Source organism: Papio anubis, chromosome 5, assembly GCF_008728515.1.
Source record: "Papio anubis isolate 15944 chromosome 5, Panubis1.0, whole genome shotgun sequence".
NCBI lineage: Eukaryota > Metazoa > Chordata > Mammalia > Primates > Cercopithecidae > Papio > Papio anubis.
This window is the reverse complement of record NC_044980.1, coordinates 31,244,305-31,271,017: the sequence shown is the minus strand read 5'-3', so window position 1 is coordinate 31,271,017 and position 26,713 is coordinate 31,244,305. Positions and strand designations below refer to the sequence as shown.

General features: G+C 45.4%; 1 protein-coding gene across 7 annotated transcripts in view; it reads right to left on the bottom strand.

Annotated features, from left to right (window-relative positions):
• Positions 1–26,713, bottom strand: part of PDZD2 (PDZ domain containing 2) — a 472,962-nt gene that overhangs the window by 76,259 nt on the left and 369,990 nt on the right. For all 7 annotated transcript variants that reach the window (XM_009208211.4, XM_009208214.4, XM_009208215.4 and 4 more), the window contains one exon: positions 23,564–23,716. In XM_009208211.4, the coding sequence (XP_009206475.2) occupies positions 23,564–23,716 (153 nt within the window). The remainder of the gene's footprint in view (positions 1–23,563; positions 23,717–26,713) is intronic.

The following is a 26,713-nucleotide window of genomic DNA, read 5'->3' as shown; positions in this document are numbered from 1 at the left end:
GCTGAGGTTGCAGTGGGCCAAGATCGCGCCACTGCATTCCAGCCTAGGCAAAAGAGTGAGACTCTGTCTCAAAAAAAGAGAAAAAGAGATGGTGTATGTGGCTACCTAATGCCTGTAGCTGGAACCAGTAAGAATGGACCTAGAGATATCTCAAAGAGTTGCCAGCAGAGACTGTTGAGCTCAAGGAAGGAGTGACATTTTATTTCAGAACACACTGAAAGGGTTAGCAGTGGGGAATGAATTTAAATGGAACGTTTCCTCTTGTAACAAAAAACTGGTTTTTCGTTGAGTTTGTTGTGACATTAGATGACTTGTAACTCACTGAACAGGAAGTGGGTTGCTTAGACACATTCATTCCAGATTATGTCAGGAAGTAGCAATATAAAATGCAATTTTGATTACACTTTCGTGACTATTTTCTGAAAATGTCCACACTCTTAAGAGAGTCCCTTTTCTGTGTGTGGTTTTGTTCCCGATGCACAGAGCAAACTGTTCTGGAAATGATGTCATTTTAGTTGTTCTGAAATGAAATTTGCAAAACGTTCTCCTGGAAGGCCTTCAGTTCAGCGAAACAGTTGATAAAATCTATTATTCATGCGCAGTTTCTAATTCATGTGTTACAAAACAATGCCATTATTGCTTCTCGGCCTTTTGGCTAACATCAAGTGTAGTACAAAACAATCCCATTGTATTAATGGAGTCTCACAGAATTTGCCAATTTCCACGGTAGAGCCTTCCTGTTTGCAACATTTTCCACACCTATAACATACACAGCAGAGAGAAGCAGCATCTTTAACATCTGATTTTGTAGAGAGGTGGTGGGACACAGTGGTTGAAAATCCGGCCAGCTACCTGGGCACAAATCCTGAGTATACCATTTTACTGCAATTTAGGCACGTCAGTCAACCTCTTTGAGCATCAGTGTCCTCATCTGAAAAATGGGCCTGCATTTGGGAATTAAATAACATAGGTTTCTGACTAAAGGTGGCAGATTTCTCCTGATTTCCCTTTGAGACCACACGAACATGACAGGGAAAATATTTTTTTAGGAAAAGACAGACAAAATTCACAAGGATAAAGAAAACAGAAGACAAAAGCAACAAATTCTGGAAACCAGCAAGCTGACGACGATGTGGCAATGGATCTGACTTGAGAAAGCTGAATCCTAAGTGTGGATTGGAGAAGGGTGAACATTCACACAGAGAACTCCCCCAGAGCTCAGGAGGTGCCAAAAGAGGACTTCTGGAAGTGGGCATGAAGGCGGAAGCAGTGGCCCAAGAAACGACCGAGAGAGTGAAGATGACTGACGTGGCCACTGATTTACACAGGTCTGATTCCTAGGCAGATTCTCAGGGGCTGAGAATGGCCTAGGGAAACTTTGAGGTGCATCAGAATCAACAGGAAAGCTAACGAAGAACACAGAGACCAGGTTCATGGATGGGGAACAGGGCCTGGGCTGGGCCTCTGGAATTCACCACTGCCCTGGGCCAAAAGAACCACCCTCCAGTGAAACTGGACACACAGCTAAGCTGCGACTTCCCAGTTCTTTCTGCTCTCCCCTACGTTTACTTCAGGAATGAAGAAGGGAAGAAATGAAAGCTTCTCAGCTGCACCTGAGTAGCCCACCAGCCAACAAATAAGGGAGACTGTCATGTTGCTCCCTATTCAGAGTATACATATTTTAATCAGTGATTTAAGGAAACTTGTTCTGCTCAATGTATAAACTATAATAAGCACAGGACGTGGATGCAGAGTATAATGCAATTTACATGTGCCATAGGCAGCAGCATGGATTGTGCCTGTAACATATTGATGATTGATATCCAAGGCAGTTTTTTCATTATGTGAAATAGGAACAATCTTATTTATGTTTAAAGGGTTAAAATTCCCTTGCAGTTGTCTTATAGGGTTATCATGAGGATTAAGAAGGAATTCATTGTAGAGTACCTAATGTGTATCATAAGAACATAGGTAAGGTTTAGTTGAAATTAAAACAATAAAAAGGCCCAAGTTTTCTCCCCCCAGGTCTCAGGGTGCCTCCAGATTTGATGATTACATAGACTGTAGCTCTAGACTGCAGAGATATACATTTCAACTTCATACCCATGGAGAGGTGGCAGATTTCATTAAAGAATAAAGAAAACCCAACGGAAATCCAAAGACATGCCATCTTCTTTGGAGACGGGGGAAAGAAAAAAAGCCCTTTAATAAAATTACTGCAAAACTCACAGCTAAAAAGGCATTTTAAAGGCATGTGTCTGATATGCTCAGTTTTTAGAAATCAGGTTTGTGCACAAGAACAAGGAGGATCTGAAAACATACTCTGGTCCTCTGATCAGAATAGGAGCAGTGGAAAATAGAAAACAAAGGAATACATGATGACTAACTAGAGAAAAAAGGGACACTCCCTTAGAAGAGGAGATCTTAGACAACAGGTTCCACAGTCTGAGGAGTAACTGGGATTGTGAAGTCCCAGAGCACAGTGATGTATGGAAAAGACCCTTGATGGTTCCTATCTTAAAGAGGGTGTCACGAAAGTAGGGAGATGCTTTGTTATTCCTAAATTAGTGGGGGTGACGGGCACCTGAAGAAATCTACCTAAGAGAGCTAAAACCACAGGGAAGAGAGTAGAATCCCAGGCCCAGAAAACATGAGAGAAACGATTTTAAGACTGCAGAGGAAGAGCTTCAGAAGGATGATCTGGGACAGCTCTCCCAAGAGAGATCGGCATGTGTGGACAGATTAAAAGACAAAACCGCAAGGAAGACCGAGAAGAATGAAAAAAATCCTCAGTAAACTCTGAAGGAACACAGTTATCGGTCATTGCTCTGATGAAAGTGGGCTGAGAAATGCATGAAATGAGGCACTCTAAAGGGAGTAAATATGAGAAAAACCAAGGGGGCGGGCCCTGGTGGGAGGAGAATAGGCCAGAACTTGATGCTGGTCTGATAGGAGAACATTTCCTAGGTGGACTTCACTAACGCAGAGCCAGTGGTGGTCAGCATGCCTTTGAACAATGGATACTTCACTAAATAGAAGAGTCATTGACTGATTTCATCTCTTTCACAGGGACAGACCCTGTATGTTATTATCTACATTAGTATGTTAGAAAAAAAAGGTCTCAGCCAGAATACAAAGAGTAGAAATACTTTTTAAAAAAGCACCCAAATCTAGCAAGCAAGCCTATAAAGAAGAAATGGAACTAATTTAAGCAGCAGGTAAAAAGGAAACTCAAGTGAGTCTTCCCTAAAGGGGAAGGATATGAATCACTACAGACATATCCAATTACTGCCCCAAAATATGTAGGAGAAAGCAATGCCATGCAACCCATGGGACACTCAAAACCTGAGAAAAAACTAATCTCAAGGAGCAGGCAGCAGAGGTATTAGCCCTCACTAGCTCATTAGGGGCACAAGCTCTAGAATCATCAACAGAAGGTCTGGATCATGAATCTGCAGAGGCTGTTTTTCCAGCTGAACAAATGTGGAAGGAGAGATGAAGCTTTCTTCAGTCTAAGCACTTCCATGCCAAGAGGCAGTGGAAATGGAAAATGTGGCTCGGGACTGACTGAACATTCCTGCTTTTAAGAAGGTAGAGCTCCATCAGAGGCACCATCCACACCCAATGTAGCACGCCATGAAGCCCTTTACTTTTATGTCAAAGTGAAAATGCAAACCAAGAAGCTATTGAATTTGTATTCAAGAAAGCACTTGAAGTAGGACCGGGTTGATTTCCCTCCATCTCCAGTTGGGAGGAAGATTCCTGCCAATTGGGTTTAAGTTCACGGCCGTGAATTCCGGACAACTGTCAGACTGACTGGCATCTTTAAGAGAAGCCAAGAATCTTTTCCTCATCAACCTGCCTTTACTTGGTATTATTGAGTCTCTCTGGTCTGCCCTATTGGGAGATAATTCTCCCTGGGTCTCTTGCATTTCTGCATGGCTTGCAAACAGAGACAGAGGCTGTTGTTACATGGAATTATCTGTCTTTCCAGGGATGTTTGTAGAGGGAACAGCCTTGAATGTTAGATAAGTGTCTCAGGAGGAAGGGACAGGTCCTTCCTCTGGTGCAAAAGTTAGTCAGGTCTGCTTCTAGGCGCGCATCTTCCTGTGGTGCAAAGGTTGGTCAGGTCTGCTTCTAGCCCATCATAAAAGACTGAGGTTGCCTATGGTCAGGGATCCTCAGCTGTGATGCAAATCCACTGCATGTGCACACCCCCAAGCTTGTGTCACTGCCACAGGACTTGCGGGTGGAAGGGGAAATAATGTGAACATGAAGCCCTCAACTGAGATTCAATCCTAAACTGGGATTAGAGAAGCCAAAACTAGCTGCTGTGCCATGAGTAATAAAGTCGTTTGTCTCTGACTCGGAATCTCAAGTCTCCTGCCAGCATCCACGAAACTATTGTGGAAAAGCTCAGGTATTCTTCTTTCTTTCTTTCTACAGTTCTTGATACCCCCTTTGGCAAATTTAAACAAGGTCCCAAGAACAAAATCTTGCCTAGGACAACTGTCTAGGGACTGGGGTTTGGCTCATTTTTCTAAATGTCAAGGGCGTGGGGACAATGTTTTGATACTATTGAGAGTCCACTTACTTTTATTTATTTGCATATCACTAAAAAGTAAAGCACATGAGAGACCTGCTGTTGAATGAATTCAGTTTTCTTGGAGCTGGAAAAAACTTTATTTGTTCCTGTGGAAAACAGCCCAGGCTGCAGATGCTGAAAAATATGATCTTTTTCCAGCATCAAGCACCAAGGATCTCCTTAACTAAGAACGAGCAAAATAATGGCTGGGCGTGGTGGCTCATGCCTGTAATCCCAGCACTTTGGGAGGCCAAGACCAGCGGATCACTTGAGGTCAGGAGTTCCAGATCAGCCTGGCCAACCTGGTGAAACCCCATCTTTACTAAAAATATAAAAAATCAGCTGGGTGTGGTGGTGCATGTCCATAATCCCAGCTACCCTGGAGGCTGAGGCAGGAGAATTCCTTGAATCCAGGAGGCAGAGGTTGCAGTGAGCCAAGGTTGTGCCACTGCACTCTAGTTTGGGCGACAACAGCAAGACTCTGTCTCAAAAAAAAAAAAAAAGAGCAAAATAAGAAATAGGAGAGATCAAAGGAGGTCATTAAGGGCTTTGGTTTTTTTAAACACAAAAGTCAAGGAAATTTAAGTCGAGATGTTAATTACTTTAGATTTTAACATCTTTGGATTATGACTTACAAGGGCATTTAATTTATTTGAACATTATTATGATGCTGACATTTTATATCATTGCAGAACCTCTGAAAAGTTGCACTAGACGATGTGGCTGGAAATAATTTTGGATGAGAAATACCACGGGGACTGAGTTTTAGTTTCTGGCAAATTTCGCCTTCTAGGGGTGGAGGGCAAACCATCATTGCCCATGAGACAGGCCTCTTGGGTCCAAGCTAAAAGTCTAGTCCTTAGAAACGTCCTGTAACTGTTTCAAAGCATTTGTGAGCTCTCCTGGAACACGCTGTGACTAATATCATGTCGCAATCCTGAGTATCCTCTGTCTTTCTCAGCTAGCTCTTGCAGCCTTACAAACAAACCATGCAAAGCATGGCTTTTATCTCCAGCCGTTTCCTTTGTGCAAGCATGCCTAGTCCCAAAGAAAACTTCAGCACTGGTTGCACCCAGTTCTCACCATGTTTTTATGGTTCCCAAGACTTGAAAAACAAGAAAAAATCTGCAGATGTGACAGAAGACATCTAAGCTCCAAATCCCCAGGAAGCTCTGTTGGCTCATCCCCCTGATCAGTATCCACAGGACAGTGGAACGCGGTGATTTCCCTTTCAGGCTTCAGTCACACTAAGATTATTTTTAGGTTGCCAAAGGAAGCTCATTTTCCAAATCTCTGGGGCAGATGTTTGAGTGACCGAAGGAGAACCAGATGGTCATCAGAGAGGCCTGGGATGGGAATGAATAACCATTCAGAAAATGGGAATCAGGACAACAATAAATCAGTGCAAAGTAGCAAGAAGCCTGCAAGTTACGTGTAGAAATTAAAACAGGAATCTACTGCTGCACTCAACCCACTGCTTTCCAACCAAGAGAGTAATTCAGAACTAAAGTAACACCAGAAAGTCAAACTCGTCAACCCTGGGCGTGCTCTGGTACACGCAGGGCATGTGTGCATAGATCAGAGGTCGTCAGATGCAGCTGGGAGTGGGGGGAGCTGCAGCTGATGTCCACTGCGACGCTCAGGCTGTGGCTCTGCAAATGAATTAATACTGCCCTTGTTCTAGCTAAGCCCATTTCCAGTTTCCTCCCATTCATCATCCCCAAACAATTTGAATGGGCTTAACACACATTGAGAGTGATTATTTTCATGCGTTCAAATTTAAAGAGATCTCTTGATTCCTTAGAAAGTTGAGGCAATACCTTTAAGGGCACAGGAATGTAATCAGTCATTAGCTCACAACTGACCCTCTTGCAGTGGGTTTGTACATGTCACGTTCCCAAGAGAGGACAGTGTCCTACAGTAACTCTCAGCTCTTTGAAAATAACAGGAGGGCCAGGCATGGTGGCTCACGCCTGTAATCCCAGCACTTTGGGAGGCCAAGGTGGGTTGACCACCTGAGGTCAGGAGTTCAAGACCAGCCTGGCCAACATGGTGAAATCCCATCTCTACTAAAAATACAAAAAATCAGCCGGGCGTGGTGGCACACACCTGTAATCCCAGCTACTCGGGAGGCTGAGGCAGGAGACTTGCTTGAGCCCGGGAGGCAGAGATTGCAGTGAGCAGAGATCTTGCCACTGCACTCCAGCCTGGCCGACAGAGCGAGACTCTGTCTCAAACAAACAAACAAACAAACAAAAAAAACGGGATGTGGATGTCAAGGAAGAGAATGCATGTGTTCATCCTTAGTACAGATTTCAAATTGAGGTAAGGTAGTAACAGGCATTCTCTGGGAAGTGGAACTCTCTCACCCTTGCCGTGGTCCCATGACCTAGTGGGTGAGAAAACTGTGGGGTCTGGAGCTATTCTTTGGACTTGGGGGCTGGCTACTCAAGGTAGACCCTTGGGTCATTTCTTAGCAGGGTTGGCTACCAGGTTCATTGCATTGGACGTGTTTCTGAAGTGAGACTATGATATGCTTTACCTTGAACACCAGAATGACAAAATCAGGGGTGTGTGTGTGCGTGCACGCATACACATGCATACAGGAAAATCTCAAGACATGTAAAAAGTACAGGTGGGAAGGCTGTTAAAAAAAGAAAGGCATGTAAAAGAGCCCTAAGAAGTAAACAGGGCTGGGCACAGTCGCTCACGCCTGTCATCTCCGCACTTTGGGAGGCTGAGGCGGGCTGATTGTTTTGAGCCCAGGAGTTCAAGACCAGCCTGGGCAACACAACAAGACCTTGTCTCTACAAAAAATACAAAATCTAGCTGGATGTGGTGGCACATGCCTGTAGTCTCAGCTATTTAGGAGGCTGAGGCGGGAGAATAGCTTGAGCCCGGAAGATGAAGGTTGTAGTGAGCCGAGATTGTCCCACTGCACTCCAGGCTGGGTGACAGAGCCAGACACTGTTGCCAAAAAAAAAAAAAAAAAAAAAAAAAAAGTAGTAAACAGGACAATTGGCAGGAAAGAAAGCAAGGGGTGAACTGTCAGAGGGGGCCCTGATCCAGCAGTGGAGTCAAATCCAATTCAGCAGCAACAGTAAACACGCCAGGCTCTTTTCTAGATAAACCTTTTAGAAAATGTGTTGTACTCTTACATGGATTATTGTAACAGAAAAAGATTGTTTTAACTGGGCATGCCATTTAGGCAGGTTATAGATGAAGAGTAAGACATCAGGGGCTGGGCATGGTCGCTCGCGCCTGTAATCCCAGCACTCTGGGAGACTGAGGCGAGTGGATCACTTGAGGTCAGGGGTTCAAGACCAGCCTGGGCAACACAGTGAAATCTTGTGTCTACTAAAAACACAAAAATTACCCGGGCGTTGTGGAGGACACCTGTAATCCTAGCTACTAGGGAGGCTGAGGCAAGAGAATCACTTGAAATGGGAGGTGGAGGTTGCAGTGAGCTGAGATCGCGCCACTGCACTCCAGCCTGGGTGACAGAATGAGACTCTGTTTCCAAAAAAAAAAGCATCGTGGTTTACATTTGGGGCTCACTAGTTGTTGTTGTTATTGTTAGGTCTGAGTCGGAGTTTCACTCTTGTTGCCCAGGTTGGAGTGCAACGGTACAGTCTTGGCTCACCACAACCTCCACCTCCCGGGTTCAAGCGATTCTCCTGCCTCAGCCTCCTGAGTAGCTGGGATTATAAGCATGCGCCAGCACACCCAGCTAATTTTGTATTTTTAGTAGAGACAGGGTTTCTCCATGTTGGTCAGGCTGGTCTTGAACTCCTGACCTCAGGTGATCCGCTCTCCTCAGCCTCCCAAAGGGCTGGGATTACAGGCGTGAGCCACTGCACCCGTCCAGGGCTCACTGTTAAGTTCCAGGCAGCACTCTCCGGCCTTCTGCTGCCTTCCCCAGATCAACATGAGCTTCTTGCTGCTTCCTTCCTTCCTTCCTTTCTTTATAGGAATAGTGTTGAGTTCATGGGCTTTGCTGACATGTATTTCTAAGGGCAGGCGCTTCTTTAAGATGATCTGTTGGCAAAGCTGAGACGCTGGTGAGCCCACAGGAAGGAGCAAAAAGGCTGTTCCAGGCTCACAAATGATCACCCACAGCAGGGCTCAGCAGACTCATGCCTGGGGGCCAAATCGGGCCCAGCACTTGTTTTTGTCAGGTTTTAGGGGAACACAGTCATGCCCATTTATTTACTTATTGTTTATGGCTGCTTTCAAAGCACAAAGGCAGAGGTGAGCAGTTGCAACAAAGACTGTTTGGCTAGCAAAGCCTGAAATGCTTATTATCTGGCCCTTCAGTTGTAACTCCTCATCTACAACAGTGCCCCCATCCATGGGGGGTATGTACCAAACCCCACGTTTCTTTCTTTTCTTTTTTGAGATGAAGTCTCGCTCTGCCACCTAGGCTGGAGTTCAATAACGCAATCTTGGCTCACTGCAACCTCCACCTCCTGGGTTCAAGCGATTCTCCTGCCTCGGCCTCCTGAGTAGCTGGGATAACAGGAGTGCACCACCACGCCCGGCTAATTTTTGTATTTTTAGTAGAGGCGAGGTTTTGCCACGTTGGCCATATTGGTCTCAAACTCCTGACCTCAGGTAATCTGCCCGCCTTAGCCTCCCAAAGTACTGGGCTTACAGGGATGAGCCACCGCACCCGGCCCCATTAATCGGAACATGTTTCTGTTCACTTCTTCCACCCACAAATCTAATGCCTTTTCCATCTTAGCTAAGCACTTATGCACTGTGGCTGTAACTTTTGCGGCTTGAGGGGTGATGACAAAATTAGCACGAATTTCTTCTTCCTTCTTCACAGTTTTAAGGATAGAAGATTTGTTCTTACCATAGATCTTGCAACCTCAGCATACGACTTTTCCTTCCTTCCTCAAGAACCTTTCCACCGAAAGGAAGCCCTGTATGGCTTCTCTTTGGCGTATCTGCATTGCCAGCATCACCGCTTGCACTATGGGGCAATCATGAAGCAGAATACAATTGCTTGATCACAAGAACCGTGATACCCCAACAGTTGATCTGGTCATGGAGCTGGCTACGTAGTGACTAACGGGCAGGGAGTGTAGACGGCGTGGATAAACTGGATGAAGGGGTGATTCACGTCCCAGGCGGGACAGAGCAGGACAGCGTGCGATTTCACCACTCTCATCAGAATGGCACACAATTTAAAACTTATGAATTGTTTGTTTCTGGAGTTATATTTTCTGATAGAGGTTTACTGTAGATAAATGAAATTGCAAGAAGCAAAACTCTGGAGAAGGGGGGCTACTGTCTCGGAATAGTTCATACTCTAGCCCTACCCATCTCCCCACTGCCATCTGTACCCAGAATCATTATGAAGACTTGAGAATTTTCAGAAATATGACTTAGTAAGTGGAAGGGAAGGAAGTGACGGGGAGAGACATCTTAGGGAAGAAGCTAGCACGGTATTTCCTCTAAAAGCAACCTTGTCATCCAGGATTCTGTATAATTTTATCTTTAAATTTCATTTTAAAATGATACAGATAAACTCTTTAAAGTAATAAGGATTCTTTTAAAAATGTACATACTTTGCTAAGTGTCCCAGGATCACCTGCCACTGTTTAAATAGGTTTTAGGTCAGACTGCTTTCCTAACAAACACACTGCTTGGAAAAATGGAAGAGGTTGGTTTGTTTTTTGGTCTTTTGGGTTGTTGGTGGTGGTGAAATGAGAGAATGTGGCGTGGAGGAGGAGGAAGGAGAGGCTGTCTGGGAGGGGAGACAGTGGGGACCTCAGTGGAGAGTTCAGACCAGGATGAGGGCTCTGGGCTCCAGGGGGCCTGTAAAGACAGCCGGCATCCAGTGAGCAGGAGGGGATGACACAAGGGTTCAAAGGCAAATAGAACCCCATTCAAAATATTGCATAGGGCCAGCCCGGCCTTCAGGAAAAAAGGGAAGGAAACTCTTTTCATCCTCTCCCTCCATGCCAAGAGGCCCTTGCTCCCAGAAGTCAGCACCGTGACTGGCAGGTGACTTCCCACTGCCTGTCACTCACATGGCTTCCCGCCTCTCCATCCTCGTGACCGTCACTCCTGCAGCACAGGCTCTGGTTACCTCGCAGTGGGGCTAGGTAGAGCAAAGGCCTCCAAATCCATCTCTCCACCTCCATCCTGCCTTTCTCCAATCCCACTCCTCCTCTGCCCCGCGGCTTGAGTCATCTCAAAAACTCTGACCCTGTCCCTCAACTGAATAGCCATCTTGTGAGTCACTTTCCTTGTAAAAGAAGTCAAAATTCCACAGTCTGAAACTAGAAGCATGGGCTGAACATTTGCTTCATAGGCTTTGTGGCTCTCTGGATAGACTTTGAAATTTCCTATTTGAGGAAATACTTTTTCTGTACACTATTTTTCTGTTCCAGAACGTCATCAGTGTCTGCAGGTGTTCCTGTGGAAGTCCTATGGAATAGTCAAATGCCACCCATCCATTGACCCCTGCTGATCCCCAGAAGGAATCAGATCTCTTCTCTAGGTCAGTATTGCACATGACTCCTTGAGGATTCATTATGCTGAAAAGGGGAATATGAAAAGTACAGAAATGGCCAGGTGCGGGGGCTCATGCCTATAATCCCCTCCGGCCGAGGCAGGAGGATTGCCTGAGCTCAGGAGTTCGAGATCAGGCTGGGCAACACGGTGAAATCCCGTCTCTACTAAAATACAAAAAAAAAAAAAATTAGCTTGACGTGGTGGCGTGCGCCTGTAGTCCCAGCTACTCGGGAGACTGAGGCAGGAGAATTGCTTGAACCTGGGAGGTGGAGGTTGCAGTGAGCCCAGATCGCACCATTGCACTCCAGCCTGCTCAACAGTGAGACTCCGCTCCCCCCCCCCCAAAAAAAAAAGAAAAGAAAAAAGAAAAAAGTACAGAAAAAATCATAATTCATTTTGGAATATAAAAAATGGCACAAGAGAAGAAACAAAACTGGGTCTGCCATCTCTGTATCCCCGAAGCACCCAGCACCGTGCTCGGAGTGTGGACGGAGATGTCAGGCTGGCCGTCACCCAGCATTGATTCATACAATGGCTTGGTTGTGGGCACCTGCAGGGTCATGTTATGAACTACTGCGGTTGTATCTGGTATCAGCAGGAACAGTGCTAGGAAGAATTCCAGATGTCTGCCCCGAGAGCTAAAGAGGAGGGGTAGGTGGGTGACACAAAGGCCACCTTTTTGCTACTCATAGCTTAAAAGATAATTCCACAGATATTTACTAAGTAGATATATTTGTTTCAAGGGGAAATAAATTTGAATATCCGAACAAAAGCTTTACCAACAAATTTTGGAAAACACCTGCCCATTTACAAACCAGGAGCTGACTTTCTAAGTGCTAAAATGTGAGAAACAGGTAAAACTGGCAATCAGAGAAAGAAGAGATGACTGAAGGCTTGGAGGAGTTAGAAAGTCTCTGTGAGGAGACCAGATGCGGTGGCTCATGCCTGTAATTCCAGCACTTTGGGAGGTCGAGGCAGGTGGATCACTTGAGGTCAGGAGTTCAAGACCAGCCTGGCCAACATGGTAAAAGCCCATCTCTACTAAAAAATATAAAAATTACCCAGGCATGGTGGCAGGCACCTGTAATCCCAGCTACTCGGGAGGCTGAGGCACGAGAATTGCTTGAACTCAGGAGGCTGAGACATGAGAATCGCTTGAACCCAGGAGGCAGAGGTTGCAGTGAGCCGAGATCATGCCACAGCACTCCAACCTGGGTGACAGAGCGAAACTCTGTCTCAACAACAACAACAAACAAACAAACAATCAAAAAACATCAAGGCAAGCAAACAGTAACAGTAGGGGGTGGGGTGAGGAGTTTGTCCTAAATCGCTCCATCTCTTTGTGAAATTTCTGCCCTGGCTTCCACAGGGGAACTTCTGACCTCTTGTATTTTGGTTTGTTTTTATTTCTCAGGCTTTGTGCTACCATGTTGCATAAGATGTGGCTAAAAAGAGGAAAATGTAATAATAATAATAATAATAATAATTCCAAATCTTCCAATGCACATGACGTCTTTAAGTAAGGTGGGTCCCTCCCGCCACCCCATCAAAGATCATTTTGTTGGCCAGGTGCAGTGGCTCACTCCTGTAATCCCAGTACTTTGGAAGGCCGAGGTGGGCAGATCACTTGAGGTTAGGAGTTCCAGACCAGCCTGGCCAACATGGTGAAACACTGTTTCTACTAAAAATACAAAAAACTAGCCAGGCGTGGTGGCGTGCACCTATAGTCCCAGTTACTTGGGAGGCTGAGGCAAGAGAATCACTTGAACCTGGGAGGCAGAGGTTGTAGTGAGCCAAGATCATGCCACCGTCACCATACTCCATCCAGCCTGGGTGACAGTGAAGACTCTGTCTCCAAAAAAAAAAAAAAAAAAAAAGATCATTTTGTCATTTGCCTATAATCCAGCACAATAACTGAAATGGAAACTAAGAGAGAATCTCTTTTTCCTCTTAAGAGCAAGATTCTGACAATGCAGCAACATCATCTACATTACAGTCTAAGAAGATATATCTCAAGGATTTTTGTTACCTTAAAGACTCAGCGAAGCTCATAAACAGAGTTATCCTGAGATATATGGTGCAAAAAGGAGGCACATTACCCTGTTCTCACCTCCTGTAGTTATTGCCTTCGTTTTGTCTATGGCAGAAGAAATGTTTCAGTTTCATTTCTGAACAGCCATCTTCCTTTGAGTCTTAATATATTATATTTTGGCTGGGCACAGTGACTCATGCCTGTAATCCCAGCACTTTGGGAGGCCGACGCAGGCGGAGCATGAGGTCAGGAGTTTGAGACCAGCTTGGCCAACATGGTGAAACCTCGTCTCCACTAAAAATACAAAAATTAGCCGGGCATGGAGGCAGAGGTTGCAGTGAGCTGACATTGTGCCACTGTACTCCAGCCTGGATGACAGACGATGACTCTGTCTCCAAAAAAAAAAAAAAAAAAAATATATATATATATATATATATATATTCTACTTTACATTTCAACGTGTGGACCACAGACATAAGCCCCTTAAAGACATATAAACCGAAATTAACTAAATAGCAGTGTTACAAATAAGAGGAAAATTTGGAACGGGGGTGAGAAGGCATCTTGGAACACTGTAATGAAATATGCAAAGACAGGAAGCAACTTACCTCCCGTTAGAAAGTCATTACATGACTTCTACATATTATGTTCATAAAAGAAATTAACTTGAGGGCAAAGAAACTTTGTTATATGCGCCAACGATTCATATTTTATTTTCATTGAAATCTGAAAGAATTTTTCAAATCCAAAGGACGATAATAAAATTGACTGCATACTAAGTAAATTTTTTTACCTGTATTTCCTAGTGCTCCATGCTATGATGTCAGTCTTTCTAAGCTGGGAAGCCATCAAGCACTCCTAACACAGATTCATAAATTCTAAACCTATACTACTGTACTAATGTCTGCATGTACCATAAAACAAAACAATCTAAAACATAATAAGACCTACATATGTTCTAATATTTTCCTCCCACACCCCGAGAAATCATCTGGCTTCTCTTCTGGGTGTGCCTATTCTATTACGGAGACCACTGCTCTCTGAGGATCCATGTGAAATACAGTATTTGCTTTCCTGGCTGGGCAACGTGGCTCACGCCTGTAATCCCAGTACTTTGGGAGGCCGAAACGGGAGGATTGCTTGAGCCCAGGAGGTTGAGACCAACCTAGAAAACACAGGGAGACCCCGTCTCTACAAAACATACAAAGACGAAATTAGCCGGGCATGGTGGCATGCAACTACAATCCTAGCTACTCAGGAGGCTGAGGTGGGAGGATCTCTTGAGCCCAGGAGGTCAAGGCTGCAGTGAGCCATAATTGTGCCACTGCACTCTAGCCTGGGCAACAGAGTGAGACCCTGTTGCCAAAAAAAAAAAAAAAAAAAAAGGCTTTTCTATGCAAATGACATGAGCTGTTTACCTCCTTGAGAACTGCAAACTGCTTAGATAAAAATGCAGCAAGGCCAGGTAGCCAGTTGGAACAGGCCCTGAGAGTGTGCCACGGGAGTAAGCCTGATTCAAACTTCAGCAGTTTTCCAGGCAATTCATCTTAGCCAAATAATTACTCTTATCTCCTTTCTTCCTCCACCCACTTAAATAACCACTTCATCTTCTTAAATATAAAACCAAACCAAACAAAAACCACCCCCAAATGTAAATCTTATTTTCTTAGACCAGCAATCATTGCCGTCTTGTCTTTCCTATCTTGCTCTGGCAATCCGACATAAGGCATTGAGTTTCAAGCAACCTTTTCTATGTCCTGTGCCAGCTGAAGTGTTGCTTAAGGAACATTTAAGTGAACTGAGACCTACTTGGGGAAGTCCCAGGCTGAGGCGGCGGAGAGAGAGAAGTTGACAGTTTGGAGCAGTGGGGAGAAAATGCACAACTCGGGGAGCTGTGGATCGCCATGTGTGGCCGCCTGCTGCGGGTGCAGAGAATGAGGCAGTTTCTGCATCAGCAGCTCCGGTCTATATAATAGGAACTGGTGTCTGGGAAGGCAACGAGAACAATGATGTGCAAGCCAGTCTGTGCTCTTGAGGATCCGGAGCAGGCTGGGGGAATCTGTGCTTCTAAGTTTCCCACGAGCACCACAAACACCTTGGCCTCACTCCCTCTGTCCCTGAACTGTGGAAAATAGGGAGACAGTTGGGGGCCTAAAACCTCCCCTTGTCTCAACGCCATGCACACAGAGGTCCCTGGGCATCGCCCAGCTCCTAGCCAGGAGACTCTTAGAATCCTTGCCACTTTCACTTTTTATAATCTCGCTGAGCATCAGAATCACCAGAAACACAGGCTCCTCGGCCCTACTCCGCTCAGACCTGCCAAGGAGGCCTCTCCAGAGCGCAGGAGCCGGATGCAAGAGTGTGGAAGCTCCCTGCGCCCATTCATGCTTTTGCATAAACAGTGATCCTTCCGCATTTCGGTGAAGTCTGTGAACTCTGTACACTGCATTCATCTCTTTTTCCTGGTTCTTTTTTTTACCCTCGCAGCTGCCTTGAGCTAGAATGTGACTTTTCCAGGGGAACAAGTTTGCTATCAGCGGAGCCCTGTGGTCTTCCTTCTCACTGTAGATCTCCAGCTTATAAAATGCGAGGTTGGGACCGGTTACTCCCCAAGGTTCCCTGCAGTTCTGACACTTTATGGTTGTTTACCACAACCCACATCTCTGACACTCAACAGTTCTGGGCTCTTTGCCCTGGTGCCTTTTTGGTCTTTTCATTTATATCCCACTTATTTCTTCACCAACTCCCCCTGGGATGTTTAATCCTTTGTTTTTGCTGCTGATTCATTAAAAACCAAGTCCGAAATTCCCTCTAGCTGCTTGCAAGTTTCTAACCTTAACCAAACAAAAAGGAAGAAATCTACTTATCTGTACTTATCTGTTAATGAGATGCTACTACAAATATCCTATTTTAAGGGAGGGGACACCGTGTTCTCCCAATGTTACACTTCAAAAAATGATGTCTAAATCACTGCTATTCTTATCCCAGACAGAAATTCCCAGAAGGGAGGAGCAGAGAGACTTTCTCTCACCTGGGGACAGAAACAAATGTCTACTATGTGCCAAGGCCATTTTAAACTATTTTTTTCTTATTTATTTATTTATTTATTTGAGACAGAGTCTGGCTCTGTCACCCAGACTGGAGTGCAGTGGCACCATCTCAGCTCACTGCCAACTCCGCCTCTGGAGTTCAAGCGATTATTGTGCCTCAGTCTCCCTAGCAGATGGGATTACAGGTGTGAGCCACCACACCACGCTTTTTTTTTTTTTTTTGTATTTTTAGTAGAGATGGGGTTTTGGCCATATTGGCCAGGCTGGTCTCGAACTTCTGACCTCAAGTGATCCATCTGCCTAGGCCTCCCAAAGTGCTGGGGTTACAGGTGTGAGCCACTGTGCCCGGCCCAGGCCATTTTAAATTCATGGTATGCTGGGGAAGATGGTGGAAGGCGACCAAACCTTACAATGAGGGGTATGCAGGGGGCATTACGGGATGGTGAGAGGGCACACAACCATCTGCCCATCTGCACATCTGTCCAACCATCCATCCATCTCATACACACAGAGTGACAGTGAGGACCTGGGAGACGCAAGGAGCAAACCTCCCTGCCCCCACGGAGCCTCCACTCATGGAGGATGACATTAACAGGCTCAGAGAGACTGTTAGGCTCAGCCCACACTGACCACAGAAGCAGCCTAAGTGGTGACCCTCTATCCTTAAGGCCTCAGGGGAAGAACATGCGCTCCCTTCAGATGCAGAGAGCTCCGTGCTGGTGTCTCTCAGCATGAACAGTTCTAGTCTGAAGATCTGCCTTTCAGTCAGACCCTGTGTCTTTCTGTTTTAATGCTAATCACAGGTTTACATCCTTGGTGTTTATTGTTCTTTGTATTAGACTCTAAGTTCAATTTGCCAGAAAAAACCAGGTCAACCCCGAAACAAGAGAGAGTTTCCCATCTAGGACACCATGAATCAACCAAAAATGATACATTCAGATGCTGTCACAGAAGTCCTTACTGCCCGGACACATTTGGAAACATTTAGAGCAGACATTTGATCAATTATTCAGTCCAAATAAAACACAAGAGGTCCTCTCCTTTCTTTCCACGGGCCTCATATCTACACTCGAGGGTACTGGCTTTCAGGTTCCCATACCCCTGGCAGTTCCACCACCAAAGAATCAAACACCCCTATCAGACTCACAGAATCGGAAGGTCCTGCTTTGCTCTTCTTTCCTTGTAAGAAACAGGTCCTTTACTCCTTCTAAAACCTGAATCACCCAAAAGTTCTCCAAGATTTTTCCAAACTTGTGATTCCAAAAATGTTAGAACTGATTCACTTGATGGAAAAGGAAGCCGGATACGGGTCTCCTGATTGATGTGCTAAACAAACTGTTCCGAGCTGAGCTTTACAATTGCAGATTTGGCAAAGACAACTATTACTTTCATTTTTTTCTTTGTTAAAAATATAAAAAGGGAGACAGGCTCCAATCACTTAATAAGTTATCACCCATTTCACATCCTATTATACTGAAACTCTTCCTCTTCTTTTCATTAAAGAGAACTTAAAAAAAAACTTTAAAAAAGTTTCTCAGAAGGCTAGAACGTAAGATTTTTCTTACGAAAAATCTCTTTTCTTTTCCAAAGAAATTACACTTAAGAAAGAACACATACTTTTTTTGAACAGCCAATAATCACAATGCATGTGCCACTCATTTTAGTGGAGACCTTAAACATTTAAGTGACATGCCAGATTCTCATTTAAAATATTGTCACTGTGCATGGCCAGGTGAGGTGGCTCACTTCTGTAATCCCAGCTATTTGGGAGGCCGAGGTGGGAGGATCGCTTGAGGCTAGGAGTTTGAAACCAGGCTGGGCAACATAACAACGTCCCATTCCTACAAAAAATGTACTTAAAAACTTAGCAGGACGCGGTGGCGTGCACCTGTACTCCCAGCTATTCAGGAGGCTGAGGTGGGAGGATTGCTTGAGCCCAGGAGTTTGAGGTTACAGTGAGCTATGATCACACCACTGCACTTCAGCCTGGGTACTGACAGAGCAAGATCCTTTCTCTAGAAAAAAAGAAATTGTCGGGCCAGGTGCAGTGGCTACCGACTGTAATCCCAGCACTTTGGGAGGCTGAGGTGGGCAGATCACCTGAGGTCAGGAGTTCGAGACCAGCCTGGCCAACATGGTGAAACCCCATCTCTACTAAAAATATAAAAATTAGCCGGGCGTGGTGGTGGGTGCCTGTAGTCCAGCTACTTGGGAGGCTGAGGCAGGAGAACTGCTTGAACCCAGGAGGCGAAGGTTGCAGTGAGCCGAGATTGCACCACTGCACTCCAGCCTGAGCGACAGAGCAAGACTCCATCTTAAAAAAAGAAAAGAAAAGAAAAGAAAGAGATCAAGACCATCCTGGCCAACATGGTGAAACCCCATCTCTACTAAAAATACTAAAATTAGCTGGGCATGGTGGCGCATCCCTGTAGTCCCAGCTACTCAGGAGACTGAGGCAGAAAAATCACTTAAACCCGGGAGGTGGAAGTTGCAGTAAGCCAAGATTGTGCCACTGCACTCCAGCCTGGCGACAGAGTGAGACTCCATCTAAAAAAAAAAAAAAAAAGAAATTGTCATTGCAGAGCAGAAAATGGAGAGACTCAGGGAAGAACAGCCAATCAGGTAGAACAGGGCCACGGGTAGCGTGGGGGAAGGGCCAGACTTTGATATTTCTGAGACCAAACTGGCAGTCTTTAATCTTGGATGTGGTGGTGGTGACAGTGGGGGTGAATGGCAGATAGTGAGCCCTGTCACTGAAGCCAGACCCCACTGAGATGACTGACAATTATGCAAATTATTGTTGGGTTTCGCCATCCTGTTCCCATTCTCTCTTTCACTGGCTTCTACTCCTCAAACTTGATATTCACCATATGGTTTTATTCTAAGCATGGATGGAGCTTTCGGAGAGGAAAATCTCATTGCTCTTTATTGCAGCCATTAAAAATAAATCGTAAGGGGACGCATGGCAGATCCTCAGCATTTGTATTACATTTGCTTAGCTTAAGTGCTCGGAGCACATCACGACATACAGGTGCAAAAACAGTCCATGTCTGGCTAGAATTTGGCAGCAGGTTTAATCATCATCATCTGTGAAATAAAAGGCTTTTTGTAACTCAGTTGATTAACACAGAACCACATTTCTTTAAGTGGTCCTTTCATTTTTAAAAATGCTGAAATGAAGAATCATGGCTTGTGAACATGTAACTAAAAAAGAAAGAACGTTTTTTCAGTAGTTCAGCACTTTTAAAAGGCACAGCAGGGCTGACCCTGGTAGACTGTGAAGCCTGGAAAATGTCCTCTCCCAGCTGCCCACACTTCCTGCCCCCTGCAGGGCTCTGTCTCAGGCCTGGTTCCCCTGGACTGAAGCGAGAGCTCAAGAGATGGCTGAGAAATGATGGGTGTTGAGGCTTCGGTGATGGCCAGGCATGACGGCTGTTCCACCTCCTCTGTGAGTGCCTTGTGACGGGGTGAGGGGAGCGGAAGGGGAGGGAGGTGGATGTGGTGTCCTGTCTGGTGCACAAGGAAGAGAGAACTGTCAAAGTAAGATCAGTGCTGGGTTCTCCATCGAAGATAATGGGCTTAGGATCAGTGTATTAAGAGCTTCTGGTGACATGACAGAGAAACCCAGAAATAGAGCCAGGACAACAGGTACACTGGCGGCGAAATACTGCTGAGAGGCTTAGCTTCCCCTTAAAGGCAACACAGAGCTTCCCAAATCCAGTGTTATGACAAAATGCATTGAAATTCCCTTGAAAAAACTATAGTAATAAACTCATAAAACAATGTGTGATTAATTGGCAAACTTTTCTAAAGATAATGTTTTTGGTGATGGTGGGAACTGGCCTATGCTACAAGTGTAAATTACTATAATCTCTCTAGAAAAAAACCTTTGACTACGCAATTTTACTGCTATAAGCCATGTAAGGAAATGTGTAAAAAAACCAAAAAACAAAAAACACAGAGATATAGAAGCAAAGATGTTCTATACGAAATTACATTTTGAAAAAATTTGAATATAAAATGTGAAGTACATTGGTGAAACAGATTATGGCACTTTTATGTTAAGGAATATTAGCCATTATAAATCATATTTCAGAAGACCCTTTAATAACATAGGGATATGTTCATGATTATGTCATTAAGACCATAGCAAGTTTCATAAGTATGTTAATATAAGGTCAATTAAAAATACAAATGTGCGGCCGGGTGTGGTGGCTCAAGCCTGTAATCCCAGCACTTTGGGAGGCCGAGAGGGTGGATCACGAGGTCAGGAGATTGAGACCATCCTGGCTAACACGGTGAAACCCCGTCTCTACTAAAAAATACAAAAAACTAGCCAGGCGAGGTGGTGGGCGCCTGTAGTCCCAGCTACTCGGGAGGCTGAGGCAGGAGAATGGCGTAAAACTGGGAGGCGGAGCTTGCAGTGAGCTGAGATCCGGGCACTGCACTCCAGCCTGGGCGACACAAGGGGAACTCCCCCCAAAAAAAAAAAAAAAAAAATACAAATGTGCTTAACGAAAAAAATTAGAAAGCCACAGCAAAATGTTATAGATGGCTATCTTTGAATATAGGATTGTTGGTGATTTATTCTGTCTTTAGGATTTTTTGGGTTTTTTTTGGTTAAAAACATTTACATAGTAAAACATTACTTTTATACTCAGAAAAATGCATATAAATTATGCATAATAATTTAAATTATATGTAGTCATCAGAATTATAATACATTTAAACTGTAAGCTTAAATAATAATTTAAATAAAAATACATTATATAACACGTAATATTTTAAATATATGTGATAGGTCATTTATTAGAGCTTCATATATTAGTATTTAGCATACGAAGTTCCCAATTAAATAATTCCTTGCAGTTGTTTTGCAAAAGAGTATGACTTAAGAAATTTTTGGTCAAGGTAGGCTCAAGCCTGTAATCCCAGACTTTGGGAGGCCGAAGAGGATCACAAGGTCAGGAGATCGAGACCATCCTGGCTAACACGGGAAACCCCGCCTCTACTGAAAAAATACAAAAACTAGCCGGGCGTAGGTGGTGGGCTTCAGCCAGCTACTTGGGAGGCTGAGGCAGGAGAATGGCATAAACCCGAGGCGAGCTTGCAGTGAGCTGAGATCCGCCACTGCACTCCAGCCTGGGCGGCAGAGCGACTCCGCCTCAAAAAAAAAAAAAAAAAAAAAGAAATTTTTGGGGGCCAGGTGCAGTGGCTCACGCCTGTAATCCTAGCACTTTGGGAGGCCGAGGCAGGTGGATTGCCTGAGCTCAGGAGTTCGAGACCAGCCTGGGCAACACGGTGAAACCCAGTTTCTACTAATGAAAATACAAAAAATTAGCCAAGCGCGGTGGTGTGCGTCTGTAGTCCCAGCTACTCGGGAGGCTGAGGCAGGAGAATTGCTAGAACCCGGGAGGTGGAGCTTTCAGTGAGCCGAGATCGCAGCACTGCACTACAGTCTGGGTGACAGAGTAAGACTCCATCTCTAAAAAATAAAATAAAATTTAAAAATGTGTGTGCTTGTAAACTCTCTACAAAGAGCTGTCCGTCAGTGGCTTGGAGGCTGAGCAGAGGGGGTGCAGATGTGCTGCAGGGCTGTCCTCGCCGCAGACCCGGGACTGACTTAGCTTTCCACTGAAAGCTGGCTGAGATGTCTCCAGGCACAACTGCTGAGCAATGAGATCCTGCCCAGCAGGGATGAGCCCTCCAGACAGTGGGAACAGGAGGGGACAAGAGCAATGAGGAACCCCCTGGGCGAGAGAGCTGCTAGTGAAGGATATACAGTAAGAAAAGGTCGGAATGCTGGAGCTGTGCTGGAGCTGAAGTCTGCTGTTGCACCACCACATTATTTCCCTTCTTGTACCATGGAAAACAAGGAGCAGAGGGTAACTGCCGTGCCAGCACAGAGCACAGGGAGCCCCTACACTGCCATCCTTCAGAAAACGGTTATAATAAATCTAAAAGCTTATGTTTATGATGTGAATGGTACACCCTTACAAGTGATACCTTTGTGCAGTCCACAACCTACACAACCATGCTTGGTAGCCCTAGGTTTCCAGGAACAAAAAGGAAGACAAAGAGCAACCTTTCCCCGTTTAAATGTAGCTTTGTGGTAAATGAGATGCGTTTTTCATCTTCTAAGGCCTTACTGTAAGCAAAGCTGATTTTCCAGTGCTTACCTATGCTGCCTAGGTTCAGGGGAGTGGGAAGGAGGAAGGGGCTCCAAGGGGCAGAGAGAGGGTGCCCACCCACCCCACAGCTGTTTAGATGGGAAACAAGGGCTAATAAGAGTTCACACGAAAAATGACACATCTTTCAGATTTGGGACACAAAGAAGATACCACAGAGTCTTATATTACTATTTTTTGAGACAGGGTCTTGTTCTGTAGTCCAGATTGGAGAGCAGTGGCATGATCATAGCTCACTGCAGGCTTGACCTCTCGGGCTCAAGTGATCCTCTTGCCTCAGCCTCCTGAGTAGCTGGGACTATAGGCACGCCCATCACACCTGGCTAATTTTTTTTTTTTTTTTTTTGTATTTTTTAAAAAATGGGGTCGTCATGTTGGCCAGGCTGGTCTCAGACTCCTGAGCTCAAGCAATCCACCTACCTTGGCCTCCCAAGGTTTTGGGATTACAGGCATGAGCCACAGCACCTGGCCTTTTGGGGTTATTTTAACATTCCACTTTGAACCAGAAATCTCTCCATCCAAGTTTAAATTCACTAATAGTAGTTGTCAAACACACTAGCAAGGCATAGCAGCAAAATCACTGTATATATTATAAATCATTCTGGAAATTAATATATGCACTGAACTCAATATCCAGTTGCTTTCTCTTTTTTTTTTTTTTTTTTTTTTGAGATGGAGTCACGCTCTGTAGCTCAGGCTTGAGTGCAGTGACAAGATCTCGGCTCACTGCAACCTCTGCCTCCTGGGCTCAGACGAATCTCTTGCCTCAGCCTCCCAAGTAGCTGGCATTACAGGCGCCCGCCACCACACCTGGCTAGTTTTGTATTTTTAGTAGAGACTAGGTTTCATCATGTTGGCCAGGCTGGTCTTGAACTCCTGACCTCAGGTGATCCACCTGCCTCAGCCTCCCAAAGTGCTGGCATTACAGGTGTGAGCCACCGTGCCTGGCCTCCTGGGTTGCTTATCTTGTTTACCATTTCATGTTTTTCCTTAAAGGAAAAATATCGCCCTCACAGATTATTCTCAGAGATTCTGAGAAAAACACAGAAAGAATGCACTGCGGTCTTTTCCCATCATGGTCTCTATCATACTATCTCAAGCATTTATCCCCTAGTCCTGGCGCCCAGGACTTAAGAAAAACATAATTCCAACAGAAAGCCAGGAGCACAGAGCCACTTACTGCTCTCTGGACAGAAGAGCCGGTTCCTTCGTCCTCCTCCCCGTCTGCCTCCTGGTCTTCGTTATCAGTCCAGGAGGACACGTCTTCTACCGAGCTGGTCAGATCCGGCAAGCTCTTAGATGTTAACCTGAGGAGGTCCTCCGCAGAGTTTTCCTATGGGGACACAATTAAAGGCCCATCCATGAATCACTCCCCAGAACCAAGCAGTTCTTGAAGGCAACCTGGCAGAGTCAGGATACGTGCTCCCAACCCAAAGACCACATGGAGTAAATGTTCTGTGTCTGCAGGGTTACCTCAAAAGTCAGGGGTGTGGACCCAGTTTAAACCCAAACCCATTTTTCCCCCAGAGAATGTGTGATTCTTAGCTGGGTTTTTTTTGTTTTCTTTTTTTTCTTTTTTTTTTTTTTTTGAGACAGTCTTGCTCTGTTGCCCAGGCCGGAGTGCAATGGCGCGATCTTGGCTCACGGCAACCTCCTCCTCCCAGGTTCAAGCGATTCTCCCGCATCGGCCTCCCAAGTAGGTGGGAATACAGGCATGAGCCACCACACCTGGCATTGTATTTTTAGTAGTGACAGGGTTTCACCATGTTGGCCAGGCTGGTCTCGAACTCCTGACCTCAAGTGATCTACCTGCCTCAGCCTCCCAAAGTGATGGGATTACAGGTGTGAGCCACCACACCCAGCCTTTAGCTCAGTGTTTCTATGGGCAATCCAAGCTCCCTGAATTTAAGATCCCTTTATAAAACAATTATTTTTTTTTTAATCGACAAGATCTCGTTCTGTCACCCAGGCTGAGTTCAGTGGTGCAATCACTGCAACCTCAAACCTCTGGGCTCAAGTGGTCCTCCTGTCTCAGCCTCCTGAGTAGCTGAACTACAGGTATGCACCACCATGCCTGGCTAATTAAAAAAAGTTTTTGTAGAGACAAGGTCTCACTATGTCACCCAGGCTGGTCTCGAACTCCTGGGCTCAAGCCATTCTCCTGCCTTGGCTTCCCAAAGTGCTGGGATTACAGGAGTGAGTCACCACACCTGGCCCAACATCCTCTGCTGGCATCCCCTGGGCTGCTTTCAGGATGCTGTGTAAAGAAGAGGTCAGCATCTTTCTTTTATTGTTTTTTTTTGTTTTGTTTTTTTGTTTTTTTTGAGACAGAGTCTCGCTCTGTTGCCGAGGCTGCAGTGCAGTGGCACAGTCTTGGCTCACCACAACCTCCACCTCCCGGGTTCAAGCTATTCTCCTGCCTCAGCCTCCCAAGTAGCTGAGACTACAGGCACACGCCACCATGCCTGGCTAATTTTTGTATTTTTAGTAGAGACGGGGTTTCACTATGTTGGCCAGGCTGGTCTCGAACTCCTGACCTCGTGATCTGCCTGCCTTGGCTTCCCGAAGTGCTGGGATTACAGGTGTGAGCCACCGAGCCTGGCTAGATCAGCATCTTATAGAGCTGCTTCTGTCCCACTCTCCAAACTCATCCCCCCTTCCCCGACTCTCCCCATCAACCCACTCTGATGCCATACTGCCTTCCAAACCTTTTGGACTCCTCCTTGCCCACTGCCTTTTCCGCCAGCAGCTCCCTCTGCTGGGACACCCTTCCTTTCACAACTGAGGCCCACGTGGGCAAGGCTTGAGCACCTCTCCTTCTGAAAGCCCACCTGGGTCATCTCAGGAGCCACTCCATTTGCCCCTCCTTTCTTCTCTCAAGTCTTTGACTACTGCTTTCATCCCCTTGCAGTGTGTCTAGTAGTCTATCCCCCCTGTGTGTCTGAGAATTGCTCCCACCTAACACCATTTCCATTCACTGCTGTGTACCCAGGCCTAGCCCAGAGCTCACACATCCATGATGTTCTCCTCCCTGCTCCTGTGCTCATTTCCCCAGCATATGCTCATTAGAAAGAGATTCGACTGGCCGGGCACGGTGGCTCATGCCTGTAATCCTAGCACTTTGGGAGGCCGAGGTGGGTGGATCACCTGAGGTCAGGAGTTCAAGACCAGCCTGGGCAACATGGTGAAACCCTGTCTCTACTGAAAATACAAAAATTAGCCAGGCGTGATGGGCAGGCACCTATAATCCCAGCTACTTGGGGGACTGAGGCACAAGAATCCCTTGAACCCGGAAGGTGGAGGTTGCAGTGAGCTGAGACTGTGCCTCTACACTCCAGCCTGAGCAACAAGAGCGAAACTCCATCTCAAAAAAAAAAAAAAAAAAAAGAAACAAAAAGAGATTAGATTGTTGAATCAAAATGTCAGATAAGGTCTTTTCAATGAAGGCAGTCCTTGAACAACTTTTAAAGGTCAACAAAAATACATGGAATCAGACTCCATTTATTTATTAATAATAATTATTATTTTATACAGATGTAGTCTCGCTATGTTGACCAGGCTGGTCTTGAACTCCTGGCCTCAAGCAGTCCTCCCATCTCAGCCTCCCAAAGTGCTGGGATTACAGGCATTAGGGACCGCACAGCCCAGACTCCATTTGGATAAGACTCTGAAGGGGGCATCGCCAACACACAGCCCTTTGACCTTATGTACAGGTAAGGCTAGAGTAGGCTGTAAGATGCAGGTGAGATCAATGAAGGCCTCGCTGCAAATGGGGACCACACAGGAGCCAGAGCCTTCCTGGGAAATGCTGCAGCACAGGAGGGCCAGGGACCAGTGAGGGGGCTGGGGCTGTAGAGCGAATCCATGGCTCTAGAAAGAGAGCAAAAAGAGCTACCTGTTCTCTCCTCAGTCCTTCACGTCAGCCATTTCCACAAGGAAGAAAACACACAGAAAGTCTTAATCATATTTAATCACATGGCTTGAGGGTTGACAGAAAAGAGGACAAAAAAATAAATGAATGAAACCCATCTTAAACAATGGATGTTACTAAATATTAGCAAGCCGGCACCTAGTGACAGTGATGTTTGTTGCTAGTTTCATGTTGGTTCCACCTTCGAAGTACCTGAAGATAATTCATTTTGGATCAGTAATTGTGAATACTATATTGTTAGGCCTTATCTAAGGGAAGGGAAAAAAAAAGTGAGTTCAGTCCTCTTCTGTGATGTCAATTCTGCTTCTGCTAGATTAACTGAACAGAGTTTTTTTTTTTTTTTTTTTTTTTAAATCCTAACTGACAAGTAAAGGCATAGCAGCTACAGGACAGACTACT